Here is a 20,778-nt window from a genome sequence, read left to right as displayed (position 1 = left end):
GAGCCCAAGAGCATTCCACGCCATCCGAGGCGCAGCAGGCTCTGCAGCCCGCGGACCAAGTGTGGCTTGTCGTCATCTGCAGGCTGTACGACACCCTGCGCATTTCGCCGAATCCTAGAGCCTCTTGTAATATGCGGGGAATTATCAAAAGGATTAAGCTCTCCTGAACCTCACATTGGGCTTTACACATCCAATATCTGTACATCGGTCGTCGGTCTCACGACGCGACCCCTGTGGCGTTTGATCGTCCCCGGAAACGGGAGCTGAAACCTGACCATGGCGCCCTGAGACGACTTTAAGACAGCCCCCCAAACCTTGCACGAGCATTTTGTTCTCGATCATGGCACATCTTACCCCATTGAGGGTAATTAAGCGCACTCAGGGTTATGAAATCTCGCCATTTGGATCACTGCCGGCATCGCAATTGCTGCTAAACACTCCGTAATGATCATAGCGGCGCATCCACATCTTCGCGTCTCCCCAAACCGACATGGGACCAGCAGCGACTCACTACTAGTGTCATTCATGCGTGCTCATATCCCACCCCTCCCGCTATTCGCATGAACGTGTCTCGTCTTGAGCGTTCGCCCAGCCTTTCGTTGCACCTTTGCTGACTTTGCTTTCCCTTCTGTCCTTCGTTCCGCAGGCCGGCTTGTTGCTAATCACTTACATACATTCGCTCGCCACCCTCTCCTACCGACTACGCTGGTCGCGGTCCTACAGGCTTTCGACTCAAACACTACTTTCAATCACGACGACCTTACATCGCTGGACGAGTTTGCGGATTATGTCTGGTGGAGAAATCGAGAGGCTGGAAGATTGAGAGGGGTTTCCCCATTTGACGCCATCGCATACCGAACGCAATGCCCGCTCCATGGCGCCGTGGAGTTTACGACAAGGTGGATTATGTCGTAGTGGAAAGAGACGGTGTGGAGAATGAGATTGAGTTGGTCGCAGACGAGCCTACGCCCACACTGAACCGACTATCACGAGCAAGACGTCAGGAGCCAAGCCCTACAGATGGAGACTACGACAGCGACTCTGACGACGACGATTACCCCGAGAACCCGACCATGACGTCTATGACAACACCTTCGCTTACGAGACCGTCCGGAACTGCAGCAGTAAGCGGCATCTCGCCGAAATATGGACTTGACTAACAAGAGCAGATGTTGATTACAATGACTCTCAGTGGTCTGGAGCCAGAGGCTACGGCACCTGCTTTGGCCGAGAGTGACCCTACCGAGACCATCGTTATCGCCATGCCACCACCCAAACCCCATCATGACCGGCCCATCTCTCAGACGACTGAGCACCTGCTCATTGCTGCTGGTTCAATTGGTACGTTGAAGTCGTCGTGTTCCTTTAAACGTACACTGACATGTTCTAGGTGCGACTATCATCATTGTCATGGTCGTTCTCGCCATGTACACAATGAAGAAACGAGGCCTTACATTCAAGGACGTAATTCAGCAAGGCAAGCAGCAGCTCCGTCGCAGTTCCCCACCTCCACCATCAAGATACGGCCAGGATAAGAAGCAGTTTGATGATGATGAATACGCGTATGGCATGAAAGATTCGTTCCGCGCGCCTCAACCGACGGTCGCACCTGTACGATCTAGTTCGCTCTCTTCGCAGAAACGATTGCGAGACCTCGAGCGAAGTGACAGCTTCAACCAGCCCCCAACTCGGGATGGAAACATGAGCTTCTACGATGACACACCGTCGCGTGCAAACTCGCATCGTCGAAACGATAGTGCAACGCCTTCATCACCTCTTCTGCCCATAGAGGGTCGACGGCAAAGTAACTCGACTCGCAACACTAGGTCCTTGGATGGTGACGAAGAGTCGCTGCGCTACCCTGAACCCCAGGAGCAGACTAGAAACCTCCCTCCTCCTCCATCATTCCGTCAATTTTTATCAAACCGTCCTTCAATCTCCCAACGACCCGGTTTCGGTGGTGCGTCGGCGGCAGCCGCTGCTGCCAGTGGTGGCATGGCTAGCCGATTCAGCTGGACAAACTCCCAAGCCCCTCAAACTCCGCACGACCCTACTCGCGACACTGCCACCCAGCCCCTTGGCCGTGATAGCTTCATGACGACGCGATCCTCCGTTCCTCGTTTCCGCACTGTCGACTCTTGGGTGAACCAGCAGTCCAACCGCGTCGAGGAACAACGTCTCAAGCAGCAATTCCGCATGACGCAGTCCACCACATACTCTGAAGATGAGGTTCCCGAGATGCCGGCCCTACCATCCTCCGTTCCCAAGAACGCAAGTGGCATAACCAGGCAACCGAGTGCTGCGGGTCTGAGCCGCAATGGCAGCAAGAGCGGTCTAGTAGGAAGGGACATCAAGCACCAGAGACACGACACGCAGACGACGGCCCCCATCTTCAAGGCACATCCGGGCACTGAAGTGCGCTTCAGCACACGCAGTGCTGTCCCCTCTGAGATCTTGGACAGGGGACGAGACAATGTCGCACTATGAGCGCCGTTGTGCTTAACCACTTCGTGTCTAACCTGTACAATCAAGTCATATTTCCTTACCAGTACCCCGTCAGCGTCGTCACTTCTCCAGCATCAGCATGGTTTCTTGCATTTCCGAGCGCGGCAGTAGGGGGAACTTGGAGCTTGGGGCAAAACAGGACGGCAAACAAACAGACAAGCAGTTCACCACCGGAACCCAGGAAGGAACCAGTCAACTATAACAAACTTCTTGTTTCCACTCAACCCTGTTCCAAAGACCGAAGTCTTCTGCGCTATCTATCTATCCTTTTGTACATTGCAATCTTTTGTCCTTTATCAGCTTGAGCTATCCAAATATCCCGTAGAGCCATCTTCCTCTCGCCATCTACTTAGTAATAACCAACAAATTCGGGTTTCCTTCTTCATCTGAAGAACCCATTGCCATGTTTCGTTCCCCGTATCTGTGCTCAAGTGAATCCGTGTATGCGTGACGTAGCCCATCCCAACTAAATCCCCACCATCGTCACAAATAGCACGATGACAGCATACATCAGGCTCGTGTGTCAGTGTACATACTCCTAATACAGGCACCCGGATCACCTTCACTTCCACCCACCCCCCACCTCCCGAAAAATAAGCTCATAACCTCCGACTTGGCACGATCTCGCATTTACCAAGCCGAAGACCAGGGTAGTGGCAGGGACGTCACGCCGATCAGATAACCGGTAACCGATATGCCGAGGGTATTTGACTAGCTGAGACGCTTTGTGCTGACATAGAGGGCGTTAGCATAGAATAGCATGACGTCCGGTCGGTAGGTTGACAAAGCGGGGACGCGTTTCAGGTGTGTCTGGGGTTCATGAGATGATTGCCATGGAATGCGGAAATGGAGTCCGCGGGATGGGACTGCGGTGCGGACGACAAGGCCGCGGACGGGAAAGTTGAGCGCTTGCGTTGGAGTTGTTAGATGAGATGCGGGTAGCAGATACATTTGGCGGAGGCCAAGAGAGACAAGGTGTGAGAGAGGGATTGTTCGGAGATTATCCCGTAGAGTTTGAGAGCGTCCTATGGATTCTTACTCGTGTTTTGCTAACCGTACACACTTCCACTAAGCAAATAATGTCCAGGCCATCTCAATAGATCATAACCCGATTGATCTGGACGCATAATCCTAATAGCTGTCCGGCCAGCTAATCCTGAATAACTCATAATCCGCCCTAAAATGCACAAACGCCCAAGACCATGCAATAATGGAACAGAGAATACCGTTTAGCGCCCACGTCTAGCCACATCTTCCAAGAAGCCCAGCAAGAAACTCTTATCGACGGGACTCCTGCCTCCGCTTGCGCTTCCTGCTCTGGCTTGACTGGCACCCAACCCGGCTAGACTGACACCATCGTTCTGATCTAGACTGATGCCTGTGTCGGCTGGATGACTTGTTGGCGGTATTACGATGCTAGGCGCTTTCCCGTCTCCAATGCTGCTGATGCGACTTCTGTTCGCCATTCCTTCTGGACTAGTTGCACTCACACTGCCGTTTGCTGGCAGCGGACTGACAGGGCTGACAAGGCCGGACATGGACGTCTTGGGAGTCGGCGGGAGAGGTGATCGGGCCGGTGGTATTGGGCTCTGCATCTGGGGTTTTGGAGATGGAGACGGTTTGTTGCCGAAGAGCGAGAGCAATGCGTTCTTCTGCTCCGAGGGAACGGATTCGCGACGGTCCATGCCAGAGATGGGCGGAGGGACGGGTGATCGAGACGGCAATACTGCTGGTAGGGTTGGTGGAGGTTTCGGTGAGGATCCCTTGAACATGTCTAGCAAGCCTTGTGCATGCGGGGTAGTCTTCTCTCCTGGACCTAAAGAACTGTTAGTCTCATCTGCGGGCTCTGCCATTCGGTCAAAAATAGGCAGGCGCAGGGGGATAAACATACCTGCTGGCCCTGGCGATTTTGACTGTTGTTGGGGTCTCTTCAGAATCTGGGGCTGGAAAGCAATTCGCGGTGATCCAGAGACCTCGGCCGGTGGTGCAGGTTGAGGCGAAGCTTGCGGCCCACGTTTGAGTATCTGCTGAGGCATGAAAGGCATGTTTGTGGCTGGCGAGGGTCCGCGTGAACTGCTGTTCGTCGGCTGCCTGTTCTTCTTCATGGTATCGAAGTCTGGCGCGTTTACTGGCCCGCTCACAGTAGCGGACGTCATATTGGTCTTACTAGGCGGAGCATTGAAGACGGCAAGAAGAGCGGCATTGGGCTGTCTAGACAGGTCTGCGACAGGTTGCGCGGACACATAGCCTGGTGTTGTTGGGAGCGCAGACAGCTCTGCAGGTGCGGGATCCGGGCTTGCCAGTGGTGGGGTGGGTCGGAACAGATTCAATAATGAATCTTGATGAGCGTTTCTTGGCTTTGGCTGTTCAGGCTCGAAGCTCGAGCTGATGGGAGGTGACTGAAACTGCGGCGGACTAGGAACGAATTGAGCTTGTGGCGATACAAGGCCATGCGGCCTGTGTTGAGGTAGCGGATGCTGTATCCTAGGCGTCGTTTGCGAGCTTCGGTGCAACGGAGCGGCGATTGTAGTTTGAGGCGACGGTGGGAAAGTAGGTTGCTGATTCTCATTCTTGAACGAATTCAGCAATCCGAGTGCATGCGCATTCAGGTTTGGTGCGGGCAAGTTGGACGCAGATGGTATCGCTGGTCTTCCATTTCCGCCTGCGAACTGTGAATCACCCATCTCTTGGAATTGGGGCCGCGGATTGCGCTGATCAAACGCTTGCTGCATGTTTGGTGGCTGAGGTGGAAACATTGACTGCTGCTGCTGCTGCTGCGGCTGCGGTTGTTGATGCATGAAATGAGGCGACATATGTGGCGGTGGTGGTTGCATTCCGTTCATGTGGCCTGGGTGCCCTCGGAAAGGCATGCCCTGGTGTGGTGAGAAGAAGGGTGGTGGTGGCCCCATGTTGCCCATCTGCGGTGGCCGTGGACCATGCTGGCCATGGGGACTTGACGGCTGCATGGGTGGAGGCATCATCTGCTCAAAGGGCGTCCGAGGTTGTTGGTTTCCTGCATGCTGGTTGTTGCCCTGCTTAAATAGAGCCAAGAGCGGGTTTCCTTGGGGTGGTGGTTGGCTGGGGGCCTCCACCGGCGGTGGTTGCATGCCCACGCTGAGTAGACGCTTGAGTGCCTCCGCTGGGTCTTGACTCTGTTGTGGTGCCTGATGCTCGTTTGATAACTCGGGTAAGGAGTCGCTCGGACGGTGTCCGCGACCTAACCGGGCCACCATCTCCGCAAAGTTGTCGGCGACCTGGGCGTCGGTGAGAGGTGCTGCTTGATTGACCGTAGTCTCGTAGAGCGTGTTCTGAACGTCTTCATCATCAGTCCCTGCCACTGGTGCCGTAGCCACATGCGCACTGTGCCGTTGCCTCTGCCTCCCAAGCCTGTGCTGCTGCTTTATCCATTGCCTCAGAGGCCCCAAGAACGGCGCAACCATGTAGAAGTTGCTCTCCTTGATCAGATCATTTCCGTTTCCCTGTTGTTGCTGCACCTGGTTCTTCCGCCTCAGAGTAGGCAGATCTGTGAGCTTGTACCAATCGATCTTGGAGATTTCCTTCCTCGTCCGCGGCTCGAAGTATGTATCCATGGGTACACCGCGGAAGACGTATAGCATCATACTTTGTTCGCGCATCGTGACGGTGATCTTCTTCATGTGCTCGTCGGGCTCGACCAAATCAGCCTCGCGCAGATCGTAGCCGGTCTCCTCCCAGACTTCGCGCACGGCGCAGTCGAGATCCGTCTCTTCCTTGTTGATCTTTCCGCGCGGAAAACTCCATTTCGCGCCCTTCTTCCATCCCTTGACCAGCACGGCGTGTGTCATGTCCTCGTTGAGCATGATGGCGCCGCGCACCGGGACGCGGGTCTTGTAGGCGAGGAACTGTTCGTAGGCCTGCTGGTGCAGCTCCTCCGAGTAGGCGGAGAAGAGCGGGCAGTGCTGGAACATGAGCTGGGAGAACTTGCGCAGGTGCATCGAGGGCAGGTTGTTGGGGTCGAGCGGACGGATGAAGTCTTCGTAGAACCATTGGGCTTCCTCGATCTGGAAGCATATTCGCTCCACCGACTGGAGTTCTTCATTGGGCAGGTTGACGATGAAGCGCACGCAGAGGTCGTCCAGCCAGTCAACTAATGTTCTGTTTGTGTTTGTCATGGTGGGTGTATGTTTGGCCCGTGTCGAGCATGCCGCGGAGAGCTTGCGTCGCAGAGGGTGGTGGGGAGCACTCGGGCGCCAGTCAGCCAGCTATCGCGCGTCGCGGACGGCGGGTAGTAGCGAGAGGGTCTAGATGAGAGAGAGATTGTTTGCTGCCAGGCTGCACAGCCGCAAAGAACGTCGAAGAATGTGGGGGTAGCGGGTGGACGTGTTGTTGATGTGTTGTCCAAGGCCTATCGGAGAGTTGCCTTGTGGCTGCCGGCAAGAGCGATCGACACAGGTGTGGCGGCTGTGGCTGTGCGCGCAGGCGAAAGAAGGAGCGACCGACCCAGGCCATGACGTTCCTGTCTGGGATCGCGTCACAGAATCAGGGCACCTGGACCTGGGCAGCTACAGCGACTCACCGCCAGCGCACCTCAATGCGATAAGTAGGCCCGTCGTCTTCGCTTCTGTCGCTCCTTCTTGTTCTTCACAGCACAAATCATACTTTGTTCGTTGCCAGTCGCCCGCCAGCTATACATAGGGCAGCGACGCGCCCGTTTCACATTTTCCAAGGAGAAGCGCCGTCGGCCAACCACACAAAACGCGCGCTTTGAGACAGCCGCACCACCGCGCACTGTAAAGCGACACCGTTCGAACAACAGGAACATATAAGGCCTCTGGGACGGTCTCGTATATCTGTGTTCATACAACTCCCCTTACATCACGAATTACCTCAGCAACACCACCCATCATGGCAGGCATGGTCGCTAAGTACGCCATGAAGAAGGCGTTGGGCAAGGAGATGGAAAAGTACAAGTCCAAGGACGTGTCCGGACCCTACGTAAGTCAAATTCTGATCGCTCTGATGTGCGCAAACTCATTGTATACTCCAGGACCCCTATTACGCATTGCAGCCAGACCCAAAGAGGCCCCACAAGATGAAGAAAGTCAAGAAGGACATTCCCAGCTATATTCCCGAGAATGATTGCGTTGTCCTAGCCAAAGCCCGCAAGTCCGCATACAGGCTCGACTACGCTCTCTTTACCTTTATGGGAATCCGATTTGGCTGGTCTTCTGTCATTGGCCTTGCCCCAGCCGTGGGCGACGCCGCAGGTTCCGCCTTGGCCTTGAACCTCGTTCGCAACATGTGCAAAGTTGAAGGCGGACTACCAGCCAGCGTTCTTATCATGATGCTATTCAACGTCGCCTTTGACTTCCTCATCGGCCTTGTTCCCTTCATTGGCGATCTTGCCGATGCAGCTGTTAAGGCCAACGGCAAGAACGTTCGCCTCCTCGAAGAGCACCTCGATAAGCTCTACAAGCCCAAGGAGCTCGCAGACAGAGATTCCAAGCTCCCCAGAGAACGACGACCGCGCCCTGCTTCTGTCTACGTCGACTTTGACGATGAGATTGATGAGCGACGCAACACCTTTGAGGACGAGCATGACGATGTTCGCCACCCTCAACGTACCTACGGTGGCGGACGTGTCCAAGACGAAGAGATGGGCGGACGATACGACAACCAGCCCCAACGATCGCGTCGGGACGACAGGCCTAGCCGCAACAACACTAGGAGCAGCAGACGTTAATGAGTATTTTCTTGTGTCTCTTTTCATAGCATCATTTCTTACCACAGCATGTCAGTCCTGTTGCTAGATCACTACCTGCATTCTGTGCATTGCGCATTTGGCGTTGGTGGTTGCTTGTACTCTCTTTAAAACTATACCCTAAGTGCCGTTGAATGTACACAACAATATTATGTATACTCTTTGTAATATTTCCCATGTAAGACATGGACTCCAGTCCTCTTTTCGTTTGTCGACTAAGCTCCATCACTTTCACGAGTGGAACCAGAACTGTTCGGTCCCTGCAGCAGCGTGTGCCTGAATCTGATGGGCACCAATGGCTTTCTTCCGCCATGTTGTACCGGCAATATACTACCTAATCCACGACCACGACCGTTTGCTAGTCAACGGTCCACGCGCATTTCTTCTATCCCCATTCACATACGGTTTCCGCGTGAGCATCTGACATATCCTTACGCATATATACTCTGGTGATTTTCACTCTGTTTCCATGCTCATCTGCGCTCGCTATCCACTCCCAACAACAGTTGTAGTATCCCTGCCGCAGGTGCTTCAAAGCCCTCAAAATACCACAGCACGGCAGCCTCCCTTCCCATCATGAAGCTCCTCATCGTCTTGTCGCTGGCCCTCAATGCCATTGCCGCCGCAGTCGTTGCACCTCGGCAGCCCACGTCGCCATCCCACATCGTCGCCCTCGGCATTGACAATACCGAGATACTCCTCTACTCAGACGCCGACGCAAACCCCACCGTCACCACCTCAGAATCAACTGCAACTACTGAAGACAACAATGAAGACCGCGTCAAAGTCCCCACAGTGACCGAGCAAGTCACATCCACGTACAAACTAATGTGAGACACATGCTAACTTCACTTCCCTCCCTTTCAGAAGCGCGCGCCCTGGCGACCCCGAAGCCATCATCATCCTCCCCTTCTACTTCCAGGTCATCGAGAACTGCCTCTCCGACAACACTATCCAAGCCCGCGGTGTATACAACAATAAGGATTACGTGTGGGCATACACTCTGGCCGAGGGCACTACTGTCACCGTTGATCACGGCATCAAGGGGTACCCATACACCTTCCTCATCGGACCGTTTGACTACGGAAGTAGTATCCTGCAATTCTCGTATGATAACGGTGATGATTTCAAGTGCGATTGGAACGACAGCGAGACGTGGAAGAGTTGTGGCGAGTGCAGGACGAGTTTGTGGAGTGCACCGCCGCTGGATTGTAATGGCGGAGGGGTGAGGGGAAGGGTAAGTGGATTTCATTCATCGTGTGTGTCTGTGTCTGAGAATTTGTTTTGCTAACGGCTACGCGGTTGTAGACTAAAATCATGAATTGCTCGTTCATTATGGGATGGAGAAGTCAGCTCACGGGCACTCCGCTCTGAGGGGGTAGCCTGGGTCCTCGTTCTTTCGAACCGGGCAGAGAGCATGACAGCTGTGTTTCTGGAGGTTGCACGAGGGGTCGCGGCAGAGGTTGGCTAAAGGGCGTCGTCACATGTGATGGGAATATGACTACCTAGGGTGGTACGAAGATGATCAATGAGACTAAAACCAATCAGTGTTATAAGGTACCACACTTCCCTCATGACACTGGTTTCCAAACAAACAAATATCGAATAAGAACATATTTATTAGCCAAGGGTATCGAACTATTCTGTTTACCCCAAGAAAAATGAAGAGAGAGAGAGTCATAAATGAACATGCCGCCCTCATTACCCAAGTACCCGACCCAGGTCAGACGCCGATACCCAATGCTTGACATTACCGATGTATTACCTCCACACTCTTACATTCACAACCCTTAGTCGACTATGACGCCCTTAGCGCCAAACCTCTTATGGCTATAGTCACTCTCGTCCTCGTCACCGTCCCAGTGAACAGCCTTGCGCGCAGGCTTGTGAATGCGTACACACCATAGGAAGTAGTCCTCCAGTGGTAGCAGGTTCAACAACACCCGGTTCCCTGTCCATGCAAGTCCACAGACCATGGCGCCCGCCACGGCATCGAGGATGAAGTGGTTTGCCGTAGCAACAATGGCGATCAGGATAATAGTAGGGTAAGCAACGCCCAAGAAGATGCAGAGCATACGGCGGGCCGACGGGAGACGCATGCGCAGACCCATGGTGAGAGCAACGGTGCGGGATCGGCTGTGCTGAGGAGCCAGGGGAATCGACATTATGGTGAGGCCGATGAGGAGCGAGTACCCGAAATGCAGCGAAGGCATGGCGGCATATTGGTTACAGAACTTGTTCTGCGTCCATACACTGCTTTCGCCCTCGGCGCCGTGAACAGTGTCGACGAAGCCGTAGCTACGCGCTTCTTTGCCTATGGAACCGGGAACTTCGGGGTCGGACAGAAGACGCGGTGGCATGCATGGCCACAGGGTGAAAACGATGAATGCAATCAGATTGCACGTAGCCATCGTTCTGCGCCTGGCAGCATACAGCATTGGACCTGCTGGGCTACCATCTGCCTCGCCCATTGGCTTGTTGTGGAGTGGAAGATCGATTCGGTTGCGCGTAGTGGTATAGTAGAAGAGCCATACCAGGAACAGAATTGTGCCTGGGATATGGATGAAGGAATATGTACGGTTTGTCCAGTGGAGGAGGAAGGGGTGTTTCAGGAACCATGCTTGAACGTCGAGTTCAAGGAAGATGTGTAGTTTCTGTTCGAGGTGGATGATTTGGAGGGCGTGGCGGCGAGCGACGTTAACGGTGCCTTCGACCATTGTTACTGCGGAGAATGCGCGACCTAGTTGGTACACCTGAAAGAAACTCAGCATTTTTGCAGATAAAAGGTACAAGACTCGCGACTTCACTTACCCAGTAGATAAGCGCCCAATACCAGGCCTCCACAAGGAAGGGGAACTTCTTCAGCAATCGACTAAGGAAGTAATCCTGAAACCTCTTGGTATTCGGGCTCATGACCTCCTTCTTCATACCCAGAACCACCACCTCTCGTTTCCTCCATTTGGGCTCCTCGTCGACATTGGCGAGAAGCGATGCGCTGGACGACGGACTAGATCGACCGGAATCTGGGGAAGTTGAGCGCGGCGAGTTTTGGTATACTCTCCGCCGACCAATAAGGCGGTATTCAGTGTTTCGGTTTACCCATGTACCTCCGAAGAGTAGGGTGACTACCACAAGCGGTTCTATGAAGGCTCCTGCGCCCATGGTGGTGGACTACGCGCGAGGCGGCGTCGTGTAGGCGGTATGGGTGGTCGTGCGATGTTTGAGCAATAGGTATGCTTCCCGAAATTCCAAGTTCAATACGGTTACCCAGAGGAACCGAGTATATTTGTAGGGATGGCGGTAGTGTTTGGCTAGCCGGTCGATCCGGGACTCTATGCGCGGAGGCCCTGACGCAGCACTGTATCGTACCTACTGCTTTGACTTGCAAAAGGTAGAGGTGAGGAACTCGTGGGTGTTTCAAGAACAAAAGGGTCAGTTATGACAAGCCCAGAAGTCTTCGCATCAAGGAACAGGCAAGAAGGCTGGCCGATGCCGAGGACTACATCTCACACTAAAGCCAGGGCACATGGCACATAGTGAAGTCAGCGGAACGCACGGCATGCGTAGGGTGACTAAACAGCCACAGCAGCCACGGACAGGACAGCGGACGTTCGGACGAAGCTGCGCTGCCATGGCATTTGGTGCGGCGTGGCCCTGCTGGGTGCAGAAGGAGCCGGCCTTCCGATGTGACTGCTTGCTTAGTGTCGCGTGCTCGCACTCTATTTGCTGCGAGTTACGTCATTGACATCTCAGAGTTTTGACAGCAATGCTGGGTCCCAAGTCTTATTGCGCCCGAGGACGTGAAGAATGCGGCGACCAGCAAGATTCTGTTCTAGCTGTAATACGTGCATCATGTGCGAAAATTGGCGCCTTCGCGCGCTGAAGTCGTGTTGGTTGTGAGATATCGTGGAGCGTCTCACACGAACACGCGACCGTCGTCCACAGGCTTAGCTTCCGCCGAGTACCGGCACTATGCCGCTTTAGTAACATGCGCATAATCTTCGACTTCGATCAAGATAATCTCCCGTAGTGGGTACGGAGCTTCGCGTGTTGCCGGTGCCGATACGTCTACGCGCGAGAGTGCTTGAGCACCCATCGTTCCTGAACTGCACAATCTTCGCCGCAGCTGCGCGGTGCTTCAGTCTACGATCTTGACGAAGACGTCTTCCACACCTGGGCACCTTGTCGCGTCCGTCTGCCCCTAGACGCTCCGTATACTGTAGTGAAACAGTTTCTTTGTATAGCGTTCACGTATAGAACTCTATCGCCATCATGCTGCACGGCCTTCCTCTGCACATCGTTCTCCCAGGGTTCTCACAAACTATAGCAGCAGATTACAGTGCCCAGGTATGCTTGCGACTCACTTGCTTCAACATTGACCAGGAGTTTGCGGGAACCATATTGGAAAGCACGGGCGCACGAACACACTCGCGCAGAAAACATGGGGCACTCGACACGATTCGTAACATGTAATATTCTCAATATCAACGAAAGCCGAAGAACAGTCTCTACCAGTGCCACAATCTTACAGCGACAACCCTGGTCTGCTAGAGATGCTACAGTATACTCCAAGCTCAGTATAATCAGGCCACAGGGTGAGTATTTTCAAGCAGTCTACATGAAGTCTCAAGTCAAAAGCAAACCAGTCCATGTCGCAGTAGCATTTCATGTCACATTTTCAACTTCCGCTACTCCATGCTCCTCCTTTTCCAAACCCCGATCTACTGAGAAAAGAGCGGCTCAGCAATACTACGACCTCCACCCATCCGCCTCCTCATCTCTTCTTCCCAGCACCATCTAATCGCAGTAATACCCAAAACTAAGATAATCCTCAAACCCACCCCCGTTCGACCAGCAAACCGCAGCACCAGTGTCGAATCTAATAGGACCGCCATTTGGCGACGACTGGTTGGGGCCCGTGTAAAGCGTAAGGTGGCATCCTGCAGACGTAACTATCATATTGATAGATCCGCGGGGTCCTTGCAAGTTGTTAGAACATGTAATCACTGCTCGAGTGTTGGGCCTTACCTGGAAAATTTCCCTTCACTGGTGCGGGATTGAGGTCGTAGGTCTCTTCGAAACCTGCGCAGCCAGGGTGGTCGAAGGAGGTGAAGCGGATTCGGCCGTTTGCGGCTGCGATGGGGATGAGGGGGAGAAGAGCGTAGAGGAACTGCATTGTGGGTGGTGGTGGTGCTGGTCTGAAGGGGATCGAAGGAATCTGTAGAGCTTGGTGCTGGGTGTGTGGAAAGAGGAGAGATGATGTTTTATACCTGGCCGCTGTATTCACGTATGTCGCCAGTTTTAGGGCCCTACTAACAGTGCAGAAGCATGCACTAGCGATTCAACATCACCTACTGATTATCTTGTCCGTGAAAGCTGGAAGGTGGAAGCATTGGGCGCATTCGAGATCCGATGTGGTATAGCTTTCCAAAGTGGACACAGTAGTTCGTTCGTGTTGTACAGCAGACGTATGGCAGTAGTCCGAATGCGAATGTTCTTTCTCTGCGACTGGCTCTGCCTGGCAGTAGTCTGCAGACTCGAGGCTGACGATATTGGTTAATCATCACTACATGGATCCTTTGAGAGAGACCAGTCGTACAGGTAATGAGTACAGGACCTAGAAATAACCCACTGTCTTTGTCAGCTTCCTGGTTCGTCATAGCGTGGACATAATATATTAAGCATGACATTAACATTTACTGCTCCTGTCCTCTCGTCATACAAGGCGCACAAAACAGGGAACATCGTGCATCAGCATATCGTGTTGAAATGCATGTAAGCGAGCAGCGCACCCCATAGATCTTGCCCACCTCACTGGTCTCAACCCACAATGGCTCAACGCAACGCTCAACGTCGAAAATGCTATGTCAGCTGCAACATTCTGTTATTATTTAATTTAATGAGAGTCGGATTGGAGTGTAGTCCGTCCTAACGACCCTTTGGCGACGAACAATGGCCTACCAGAGACGCCCGAGTATCATGCAATGCATGATAAAATGATGTACAGCGAATATATCGGCTGCGATACGCAATGAAGCCAAGAGTCTTTCCAATTTGCAAAAATGCCAAATACAAAAGGAGACCAGCGCTAGCTGAGAAGTAGGAGACGCATGGTTACAATAATCCCGAGTTTCCGTGACGCCTCGCTGAACAGAACAAAAGCGTAAGGAAAGGTATAGTAGTAACAGTGTTTGGACAGACCAAATTGGCGGACAAAGGAAATGTGTGTTGCCACCAAGGGTGATGACTGTGGTGGTGCTGGTGGTGTCTCAGCACGCGACGCTGTTGAAAGGCGCGGTCTCTTGGAGGTCCTCGACAAGATCATCCACGTTGGGGAGGTAGCGTCCCAGCATATTTTGCTTCTCTTCTTGCGATCGAATGTGCTTCCTGGCCGCACCTCCGCCATCGTCGCCAGTCGCAGTGCTACCTCGCCGCTCGAAAGCATTGGTCAGCTTGCTGGGACTCCGTTGCGGGCCAGGTACTGGAATCTCGGGCATGAGATAAAAGTATAGGAATTCCAGAAGCTTGACTTTGACGCTTTGTGTAGTCTCTTCGTCCTTGAACAGACTGGTCACGGTGAGTAGGCCGTCCATATGCTCAAACACTCGCGTGTTTTGTGGTGTCGCAAGAAGCGCGGTGACTAGGACGAGGAGGGCTTGGGATTGGATGGCGGGGCAGTTGTAGGGATCGAGCAGGTCGAGGAGAACGTTCATGTAGACTTCGCGACCGAAGATGATGCGCGATGGCGGGTGCAGCAGGAGAAGACCTTGAATGTTCGATAACGAGGAGAGGATGAGGATGTCATTTTGGCCGTCTATCGATAGTCGGTTAGCTGATGCTCGGCATGTTCCAGTCGGGCCTCTTACCCTTACTGCTTCCCATACCCAGCAGTCGATCCAGACAGTCGGCTACTCGTGTTACAACTATACATTGTTAGTATGTAGCCGCATGTATCCTACTTTGAAACTCACCATTCCACTCGAATCCCTCTTGCAACCGAAAGAACTCTCGAAAGGCAAGATCGTCTGATAACTGTCCCAGCTTCTTCGGCGTGGGTTGTTGTTGATCTCCCAGATTGAGCGCAGAGGCGTTCCGTCGGTGACCCGGTGGTGAGTTTCGTGGCTTGCCGCTTGAAAGACATATTTGCGCCAGCATGCCCTCGATCTGGCGCAACCCTTTGCGAATCTTCTGCGTGTCCTTGGACGCTATGTTGTCGAATGCGAGGGAGAGTAGTGCCTCCATTGTGGAACTGATCTGAATTTACCGGTGCAAAAGTCGTAGCGACAGCTCTATCAACTCGTGTTAATATATGCTGCGACTGAGGATGCAGTCCAGATGTTGTTGAGATCAAGCGTTGGAGGTGCAGGAGGCGGTAGGGGAAGTCGGGAGGGGGGGTTACATACATGCAGCTAAGAGGTCCAAAGTGCGGAGTAAGCAATATTCTACGCCTATGTGGGCCGCAAGATTCAGGCTTGGACCTTCTCGAGCTGGCCGACAGTTGGCGTGGGAGAGCCTGGTGGCATCGATAAACACCCGCCGTTGCCATGGAAATCGCGACCCACCGGCGGCGGTTCGAGCCGTGCACTACTAGCCTGGGCAGGGGATCACTACCACAACTCAACAGCTCATCTTGCGCGACACCCTTACCTTGTCGACAACCGTCTACTACACCCTTGAATATGCGCATAGTTTCTGCTAGCAAAATGACAGCGGCATCGTGACGGGCAACGTGCGGTCAAAGCCACTGAGAACTCTGCACCGGCTTGGACCCGCAGGCGCAACTACGTCATTCGCGACTCGCATTCCCAAGGTCACTACTCGCCATGCGTGGAATGCCTCGCACATCCGAATGAGAGTAAGGCTGTTGCGATGTCGCTCGCAAGGGATGACGAATACGAGCATGCGTGCAAATGACCAAATCATAGCCTTGCCTGTCACGATGTTGCTGTTCACCGGACCTTGGCAGCCTTCCGACTATGCCGTTATGGCTGACCGCGGCCTCTTCTTCGCGACGATCAGAGCTTCGCAGTATAAGCCTCCAACGCCAAACCTCTTTCCTGAAGTTTCATGCACATCTTTGGAAGAAACTGCCGGCAGTGGCTTGCATCCCGAGGTCTTTCAGATACTCAGCCGCTCAGCCTTGTGCGCCAGGCACCATCCGCTGCCTTATAACTCGCAGTCGCTTTGATGATTGAAATATGGTGAATCTCAGACCAAGGATTTGCAACTACACTCACCAAAGCCTCATCAACATATCCTTTGCTCACTCCTCATCATGGTTCTACACTTTTGGTCAAGCATGAGCTTCCTCATTGGTGGTATTCGCTTTGTCCTATTCGCACCCACAATAATCTACTGGAGCTACACGGGAGACCACCTCAAGTTGATCAGCATCAATCCCGAACTTCACGACGGTACCTATGGTACATCTATTCTAGCTGGCGAAAGACTTGCGGACAAATGGAGCACAATCCTGTGGCTCTGGAACCTGCTCTGTTGGTGGCCTGCACTGATGTGTTTCCCTCCCCTGAATTTACCTTTCACTGCCGTGGACACTACGATTACCGTCTTTCTAGCAATTGCTACAAACTACCAGGTTGGATACATACCTCTTAATCTGGCAACTTGTCATGATAAAGTGGGCCTCGAATCGCAGCGACCCGCTGGCACGAATGAGAGCTTCTTTGCTGCTGCCGGACGATTAAACGCGACAACGGCAAGTTCAACTGCCATGTGCTTGGAATTCGTAAAAGAGGCACAATATGGTATTGCGCTAACGTAAGCTGTATCTTCGTGGATAGACGGGTCTTGCTGACTGCTAAAGCTTTTTCTACGCTCTTGCGTCTTTCATCGGCATCGTTGCGATCCCCGGTGCTATTCTAGAGTTCAGAAAGAATGACGAGTCTATTCTTGACATGGCAAAAGAGGTCCTCAAAATGACCGGGTCCTGCATCTCTTGCATGTTCAAGTGGCCAGCGCTAATAGTGTTTGGCGTCGTGGTCTACATCCCGGTTTTGTTCTTCCGTTGCCTACCCATGGACTTCAAAGCCCCTGTGCGATCAGCTCGTCGGTACGCCACGAAGACTACAATAGGAGCGGAGCAAAAGATCGAAATGATGTTGACAGAGCGCATAAAGCACGTGAGAAAGGGCGGTGATACTCTTGGACCATATCAGGGTAGCGGCGGTACTCAAACCGAGCTATCACAGTTTCTCGGAGTTTACGACATGTTGATCATGGTCGCCAAACACCTGCACTTCGCCGATCTCGTCAGCTTATCAACCGTCTCCAAATCAGTCCGCGAATCAGTCCTACCTTCAAACGATGCCTCGCGCCGACTTGACATCTTCAGGCGCTACACGTGTGACCCTGACGAGAAGGACACCTGCTGGGGCTGCACGAATCAGATATGCTACGGATGTGAAGAGACTTGTCGCATTCCCCAAGCGACTGTGTTTCACCATCTCCACAATTGCGTCCCGTACTGCGCATCGTGCTACCGTACCCATGTCGTTCGCGATTCTCGCTTTATGAGAAGTCGATCGGACGGAAACCCGACCTGCGCCTGCGCTCCGAAGCCCGCTTTTACTCAACGACGAAAAGCATTCTGGGGATCTTTCAACAGACACGCGTACTACACGCACGTAACGAGTCTATCTCTGACTGATAGGCAACTCTGTCGTGTTTGCTGTCAGTTGGACAGTGAAGAGCTTGCCGTGCGAAAGGCAGAAAGCGCCATGAGGTTGCTGAAGAAGGGATTGAAGAGCGATGGACGAAGGTGGAAGACTTGTGCAGTCTTGGGATGTGGTCGAAGGCTCGGCAGTGGTCCCAGATACTGGGTATGTAAGCTGCTCAGTTGTGACAGGGAGTGCAAAAGCACGGTTCACCAAGCATGGGGCAGTAAGACAGACGACGGTGTGGTTGGGGAGGCTATCGTGTAATGGAGATACCTAGAATATGCATCACTATAGACTTCTGTCTATTTAGCTTTTCATGCTGATATGAATCGCAGTGCACTTGTTAAGTTCTTTCTTGTACAATATGGCGCAATGCTCTTGCACCATTTTGAGAACTACACATGTAATAATTTTAGGCATTGTCGTAAATTCGTTTGCATCAGACATATATTACATTGTTGGTATGGGATTTTCACTGAGATGATCAAACGATACCACTAATTACAGCATCATCGCGGCAAAGACACCGGCCGCAAGAGCAGCAGCACCTCCGCCAAGCTTGGCCGCAGCACCAGTGTACTCAGCTGGATTGCTGCTGGTGGGGCTGGGCATGCCCATGGTGCCATTGGGAGAAGTACCGTTGCCACCCTGCACAAGCTCAAAATTCGCGCAAGTAATCCTCGTGGTGTTGCCAGTGTGCAAGACAAACGCCAATCCACCGAAGAATCCAGCACTGCCCTGCTCAACACTGAGGTACGGGTCGACAAAGCTAGTAGAGAAGCTTCCTTCTGTCATGATCTTGCCGCCGTGCTTGCCAGCCAAGTCACCAACCTGGCAGGTCTCAGGCTGCGCAGAGTCGCACATGACGAGCTCGCCACGGTTCGTGGGGTCCAAGTGGCCCATAGTTGCTGTGCAGTTTCCATCGGCGGGGACGGGCATGGCGTGGATGTGCCAGGCGAAGGGGCCAAATTGCGCTTGGTCGGGTAGGCCGGTCAGGTCGACGGTGAAGTTGACACCGCCAGCGCCGCCCACAGCTTGGATAGAACCAGAGACGGTGCTGCCGACGAAGGGGTTGTATTGCACCTCTGGCATGGTAGCACGATAGGTGGCCGAGGGTTGGTTGGAAGACGCCGTCGCCGTGCCCAGGAGACCACCGGTCTCACCTGGGAGGTAACCGGGCGCAGGCGGGAGGGGAGAGACGATGGCTCCCTGGATCGTGTCGACGCCAGTGAATGGGGTGGCGGTTGGAGTTGCGGGAATGACACCAGACTTTGCAGTCGCGAGGACAACAGGAGCAGGAGCGCCCTCTTGGACTTGCTCCTGGGCGTATGCCAGGGCGCCAAAGGCGAGAAGGGAGAAAGACTTGGATAGCATCTTGTATTCTGGCGGTTGGTGTCGGGTGAGTGAAGGTGTTGAAGATGCGGATGCTTGACTGCAGGTGACAGAGGCTACCCTTTCATCTCTTATACCAATTCGATGATCAACACACACCACATCGGGATGGTAAACAGCACATTAGCCATCATCCCAATAGACGCCCCTCAGCTTGTCACCCAAGTGACATCAGTGACTGTCATATCCTTCGCTTCCTCCACCAACAACACCCATCCCATGGACGCCTCCAGCCGAGCCAACACGGCTCATTCCTCCGCCGCAACAACAGTGCCAGCATGCCCTCGCTTCTGTATGCCGACCGCCTCGATACATTCAACAAGCCCATCTCTGATGTGCCAACGGATAAATCGTGCCGTTAGCTGCTCCACGCCTTCATCGCGGCAATACACAGCTACTACCGGTCATAAAATTGGCGAAAGCTTGAAACGCAGCGGAGTCTGCAGCGAAACCTTGAAAACAAGCCTTTTACAGGCCAGCAAACGTTCGGATTGCGTCCGGCCCACGTTAGCGCGGTCTGGGGTGCATTGCAGGACCGTGCCTGACATCAGCATGTGGAGAGGCTGGCAGAGATGGTCGTCTTGATCCGAGATGGCGGGTCGTCGAGCGTGATGTCAAGACTCGATGGATGCGGGGTGCTAAGCGAAGTATGACAACGCCGCACGCTAGGAGTTAATACTGTTGCTCCGCGGTGAATAAGAGTGAGGTGACGCGTAGATATGGGAGAAGGGGCTGTTAGACGTTTTGGCGAGATGAAATGTTCCTGCTTCCTCGGTTTGGTGGTGGTGTCGTAGCGGAATGTCAGGGGCGTACGGCTTGGGATATAGTAGCTAATATCAAGAGGCGGCGCGACGGATGGCTTATTTCGAGTGTATCTGAGAACAAGCGCTAGATTTCGATGCCCTGATCGATGGATTCCAGCATCAAATTGGATCTCTCAACTCGTACCTAGGTACTATCGCGCCTTTCTGTAGATTCATCGATGATAGTTTGCAACCCCATCATATGGGTGGTAAAATGGCGCAATGCTCCAAACCTAATATATCGCGAGCGGAATACCACTGGTGATAATGATTGGTGATGAGTGGAGATGATCGTGGAGTCCGTTAGGAGTGTGGCCATCTAGCAGTGCGAGCACTTTAGCTGCAATAAAAGCCCAACTCGACCGAACCTTGGAATAGAGATCTGCGAGGCTCGTGAGCCATAATTCATGGATTTTATACTTTATTTTGCTTGTTTCGAATCTTGGGGGGTAGCAGTCATGTTATAGTTGTTGTGAGTAAGTGTGTATTTCATAACCTTCTCAAAAGGGCTCGTTGTCGCTTATGTGATCGTCAAAATCCATAGCATCCTTTCCAGTGTTACCCAATGGCTCATATCAGCGAAGAGAATGAGACGCTATTCTCAAGCTATTGTAATTTGACGCAGTACTCAGCATTGTCGGCCGACAGGAAGATAGTGCAG

At 53.1% G+C, this 20,778-nt stretch overlaps 9 protein-coding genes across 9 annotated transcripts; 4 read left to right on the top strand and 5 right to left on the bottom strand.

The window, feature by feature from the left end:
- Positions 1-603: 603 nt before the first annotated feature.
- On the top strand, positions 604-2,852 carry BKA58DRAFT_122592 (uncharacterized protein). The gene is made up of 3 exons (XM_046164188.1): positions 604-1,124; positions 1,170-1,341; positions 1,391-2,852. Exons 1-3 carry the CDS (start codon positions 864-866, stop codon positions 2,485-2,487), a joined length of 1,530 nt encoding a protein of 509 aa, XP_046027455.1. The 5' UTR covers positions 604-863; the 3' UTR covers positions 2,488-2,852.
- An 882-nt stretch (positions 2,853-3,734) lies between these two features.
- On the bottom strand, positions 3,735-6,656 carry BKA58DRAFT_437458 (uncharacterized protein; the record flags this gene model as incomplete). The annotated part of the gene is made up of 2 exons (XM_046173494.1): positions 3,735-4,321; positions 4,397-6,656. The coding sequence occupies 2 exons, from the start codon at positions 6,654-6,656 to the stop codon at positions 3,735-3,737; spliced, it is 2,847 nt and encodes a 948-aa protein (XP_046027454.1).
- Positions 6,657-7,284: 628 nt separating this feature from the next.
- Positions 7,285-8,243, top strand: BKA58DRAFT_122596 (uncharacterized protein). The gene is made up of 2 exons (XM_046164189.1): positions 7,285-7,479; positions 7,532-8,243. Exons 1-2 carry the CDS (start codon positions 7,390-7,392, stop codon positions 8,225-8,227), a joined length of 786 nt encoding a protein of 261 aa, XP_046027453.1. The 5' UTR covers positions 7,285-7,389; the 3' UTR covers positions 8,228-8,243.
- Positions 8,244-8,638: 395 nt separating this feature from the next.
- BKA58DRAFT_454416 (uncharacterized protein) lies at positions 8,639-9,619 on the top strand (the record flags this gene model as incomplete). The annotated part of the gene is made up of 3 exons (XM_046174512.1): positions 8,639-9,075; positions 9,113-9,482; positions 9,554-9,619. Exons 1-3 carry the CDS (start codon positions 8,822-8,824, stop codon positions 9,617-9,619), a joined length of 690 nt encoding a protein of 229 aa, XP_046027452.1. The 5' UTR covers positions 8,639-8,821.
- A 147-nt stretch (positions 9,620-9,766) lies between these two features.
- On the bottom strand, positions 9,767-11,589 carry BKA58DRAFT_122550 (uncharacterized protein). Its single transcript, XM_046164187.1, has 2 exons — positions 11,057-11,589; positions 9,767-10,998 (listed from the first exon to the last, which is right to left on the bottom strand). Exons 1-2 carry the CDS (start codon positions 11,405-11,407, stop codon positions 10,036-10,038), a joined length of 1,314 nt encoding a protein of 437 aa, XP_046027451.1. The 5' UTR covers positions 11,408-11,589; the 3' UTR covers positions 9,767-10,035.
- A 1,453-nt stretch (positions 11,590-13,042) lies between these two features.
- On the bottom strand, positions 13,043-13,421 carry BKA58DRAFT_437454 (uncharacterized protein; the record flags this gene model as incomplete). The annotated part of the gene is made up of 2 exons (XM_046173493.1): positions 13,043-13,224; positions 13,274-13,421. 2 exons carry the CDS (start codon positions 13,419-13,421, stop codon positions 13,043-13,045), a joined length of 330 nt encoding a protein of 109 aa, XP_046027450.1.
- Positions 13,422-14,514: 1,093 nt separating this feature from the next.
- BKA58DRAFT_399678 (cell division control protein 14) lies at positions 14,515-15,487 on the bottom strand (the record flags this gene model as incomplete). The annotated part of the gene is made up of 3 exons (XM_046171560.1): positions 14,515-15,059; positions 15,112-15,168; positions 15,217-15,487. 3 exons carry the CDS (start codon positions 15,485-15,487, stop codon positions 14,515-14,517), a joined length of 873 nt encoding a protein of 290 aa, XP_046027449.1.
- Positions 15,488-16,226: 739 nt separating this feature from the next.
- Positions 16,227-18,315, top strand: BKA58DRAFT_122522 (uncharacterized protein). The gene is made up of 2 exons (XM_046164186.1): positions 16,227-17,023; positions 17,070-18,315. Exons 1-2 carry the CDS (start codon positions 16,521-16,523, stop codon positions 18,184-18,186), a joined length of 1,620 nt encoding a protein of 539 aa, XP_046027448.1. The 5' UTR covers positions 16,227-16,520; the 3' UTR covers positions 18,187-18,315.
- A 108-nt stretch (positions 18,316-18,423) lies between these two features.
- Positions 18,424-19,296, bottom strand: BKA58DRAFT_419002 (cytosolic Cu/Zn superoxide dismutase; the record flags this gene model as incomplete). The annotated part of the gene is made up of 1 exon (XM_046172694.1): positions 18,424-19,296. The coding sequence occupies one exon, from the start codon at positions 19,294-19,296 to the stop codon at positions 18,424-18,426; it is 873 nt and encodes a 290-aa protein (XP_046027447.1).
- Positions 19,297-20,778: the final 1,482 nt, after the last annotated feature.

The sequence above is a fragment of the Alternaria rosae genome (assembly GCF_020736505.1).
Source record: "Alternaria rosae strain MPI-PUGE-AT-0040 chromosome Unknown BKA58scaffold_3, whole genome shotgun sequence".
NCBI classification, from domain to species: domain Eukaryota; kingdom Fungi; phylum Ascomycota; class Dothideomycetes; order Pleosporales; family Pleosporaceae; genus Alternaria; species Alternaria rosae.
This window is presented reverse-complemented; position numbering and strand designations above follow the sequence as displayed.

Coding starts and splice junctions, on each gene's coding strand:
- BKA58DRAFT_122592 (XM_046164188.1), top strand. CDS start 864: ATGCCCGCTCCATGGCGCCGTGGAGTTTACGACAAGGTGGATTATGTC. Junction 1,125..1,169: donor GACCGTCCGGAACTGCAGCA/GTAAGCGGCATC, acceptor TAACAAGAGCAG/ATGTTGATTACAATGACTCT. Junction 1,342..1,390: donor CATTGCTGCTGGTTCAATTG/GTACGTTGAAGT, acceptor GACATGTTCTAG/GTGCGACTATCATCATTGTC.
- BKA58DRAFT_122596 (XM_046164189.1), top strand. CDS start 7,390: ATGGCAGGCATGGTCGCTAAGTACGCCATGAAGAAGGCGTTGGGCAAG. Junction 7,480..7,531: donor AGGACGTGTCCGGACCCTAC/GTAAGTCAAATT, acceptor TGTATACTCCAG/GACCCCTATTACGCATTGCA.
- BKA58DRAFT_122522 (XM_046164186.1), top strand. CDS start 16,521: ATGGTTCTACACTTTTGGTCAAGCATGAGCTTCCTCATTGGTGGTATT. Junction 17,024..17,069: donor CAATATGGTATTGCGCTAAC/GTAAGCTGTATC, acceptor TGACTGCTAAAG/CTTTTTCTACGCTCTTGCGT.
- BKA58DRAFT_122550 (XM_046164187.1), bottom strand. CDS start 11,407: ATGGGCGCAGGAGCCTTCATAGAACCGCTTGTGGTAGTCACCCTACTC. Junction 10,999..11,056: donor ATTGGGCGCTTATCTACTGG/GTAAGTGAAGTC, acceptor AGTTTCTTTCAG/GTGTACCAACTAGGTCGCGC.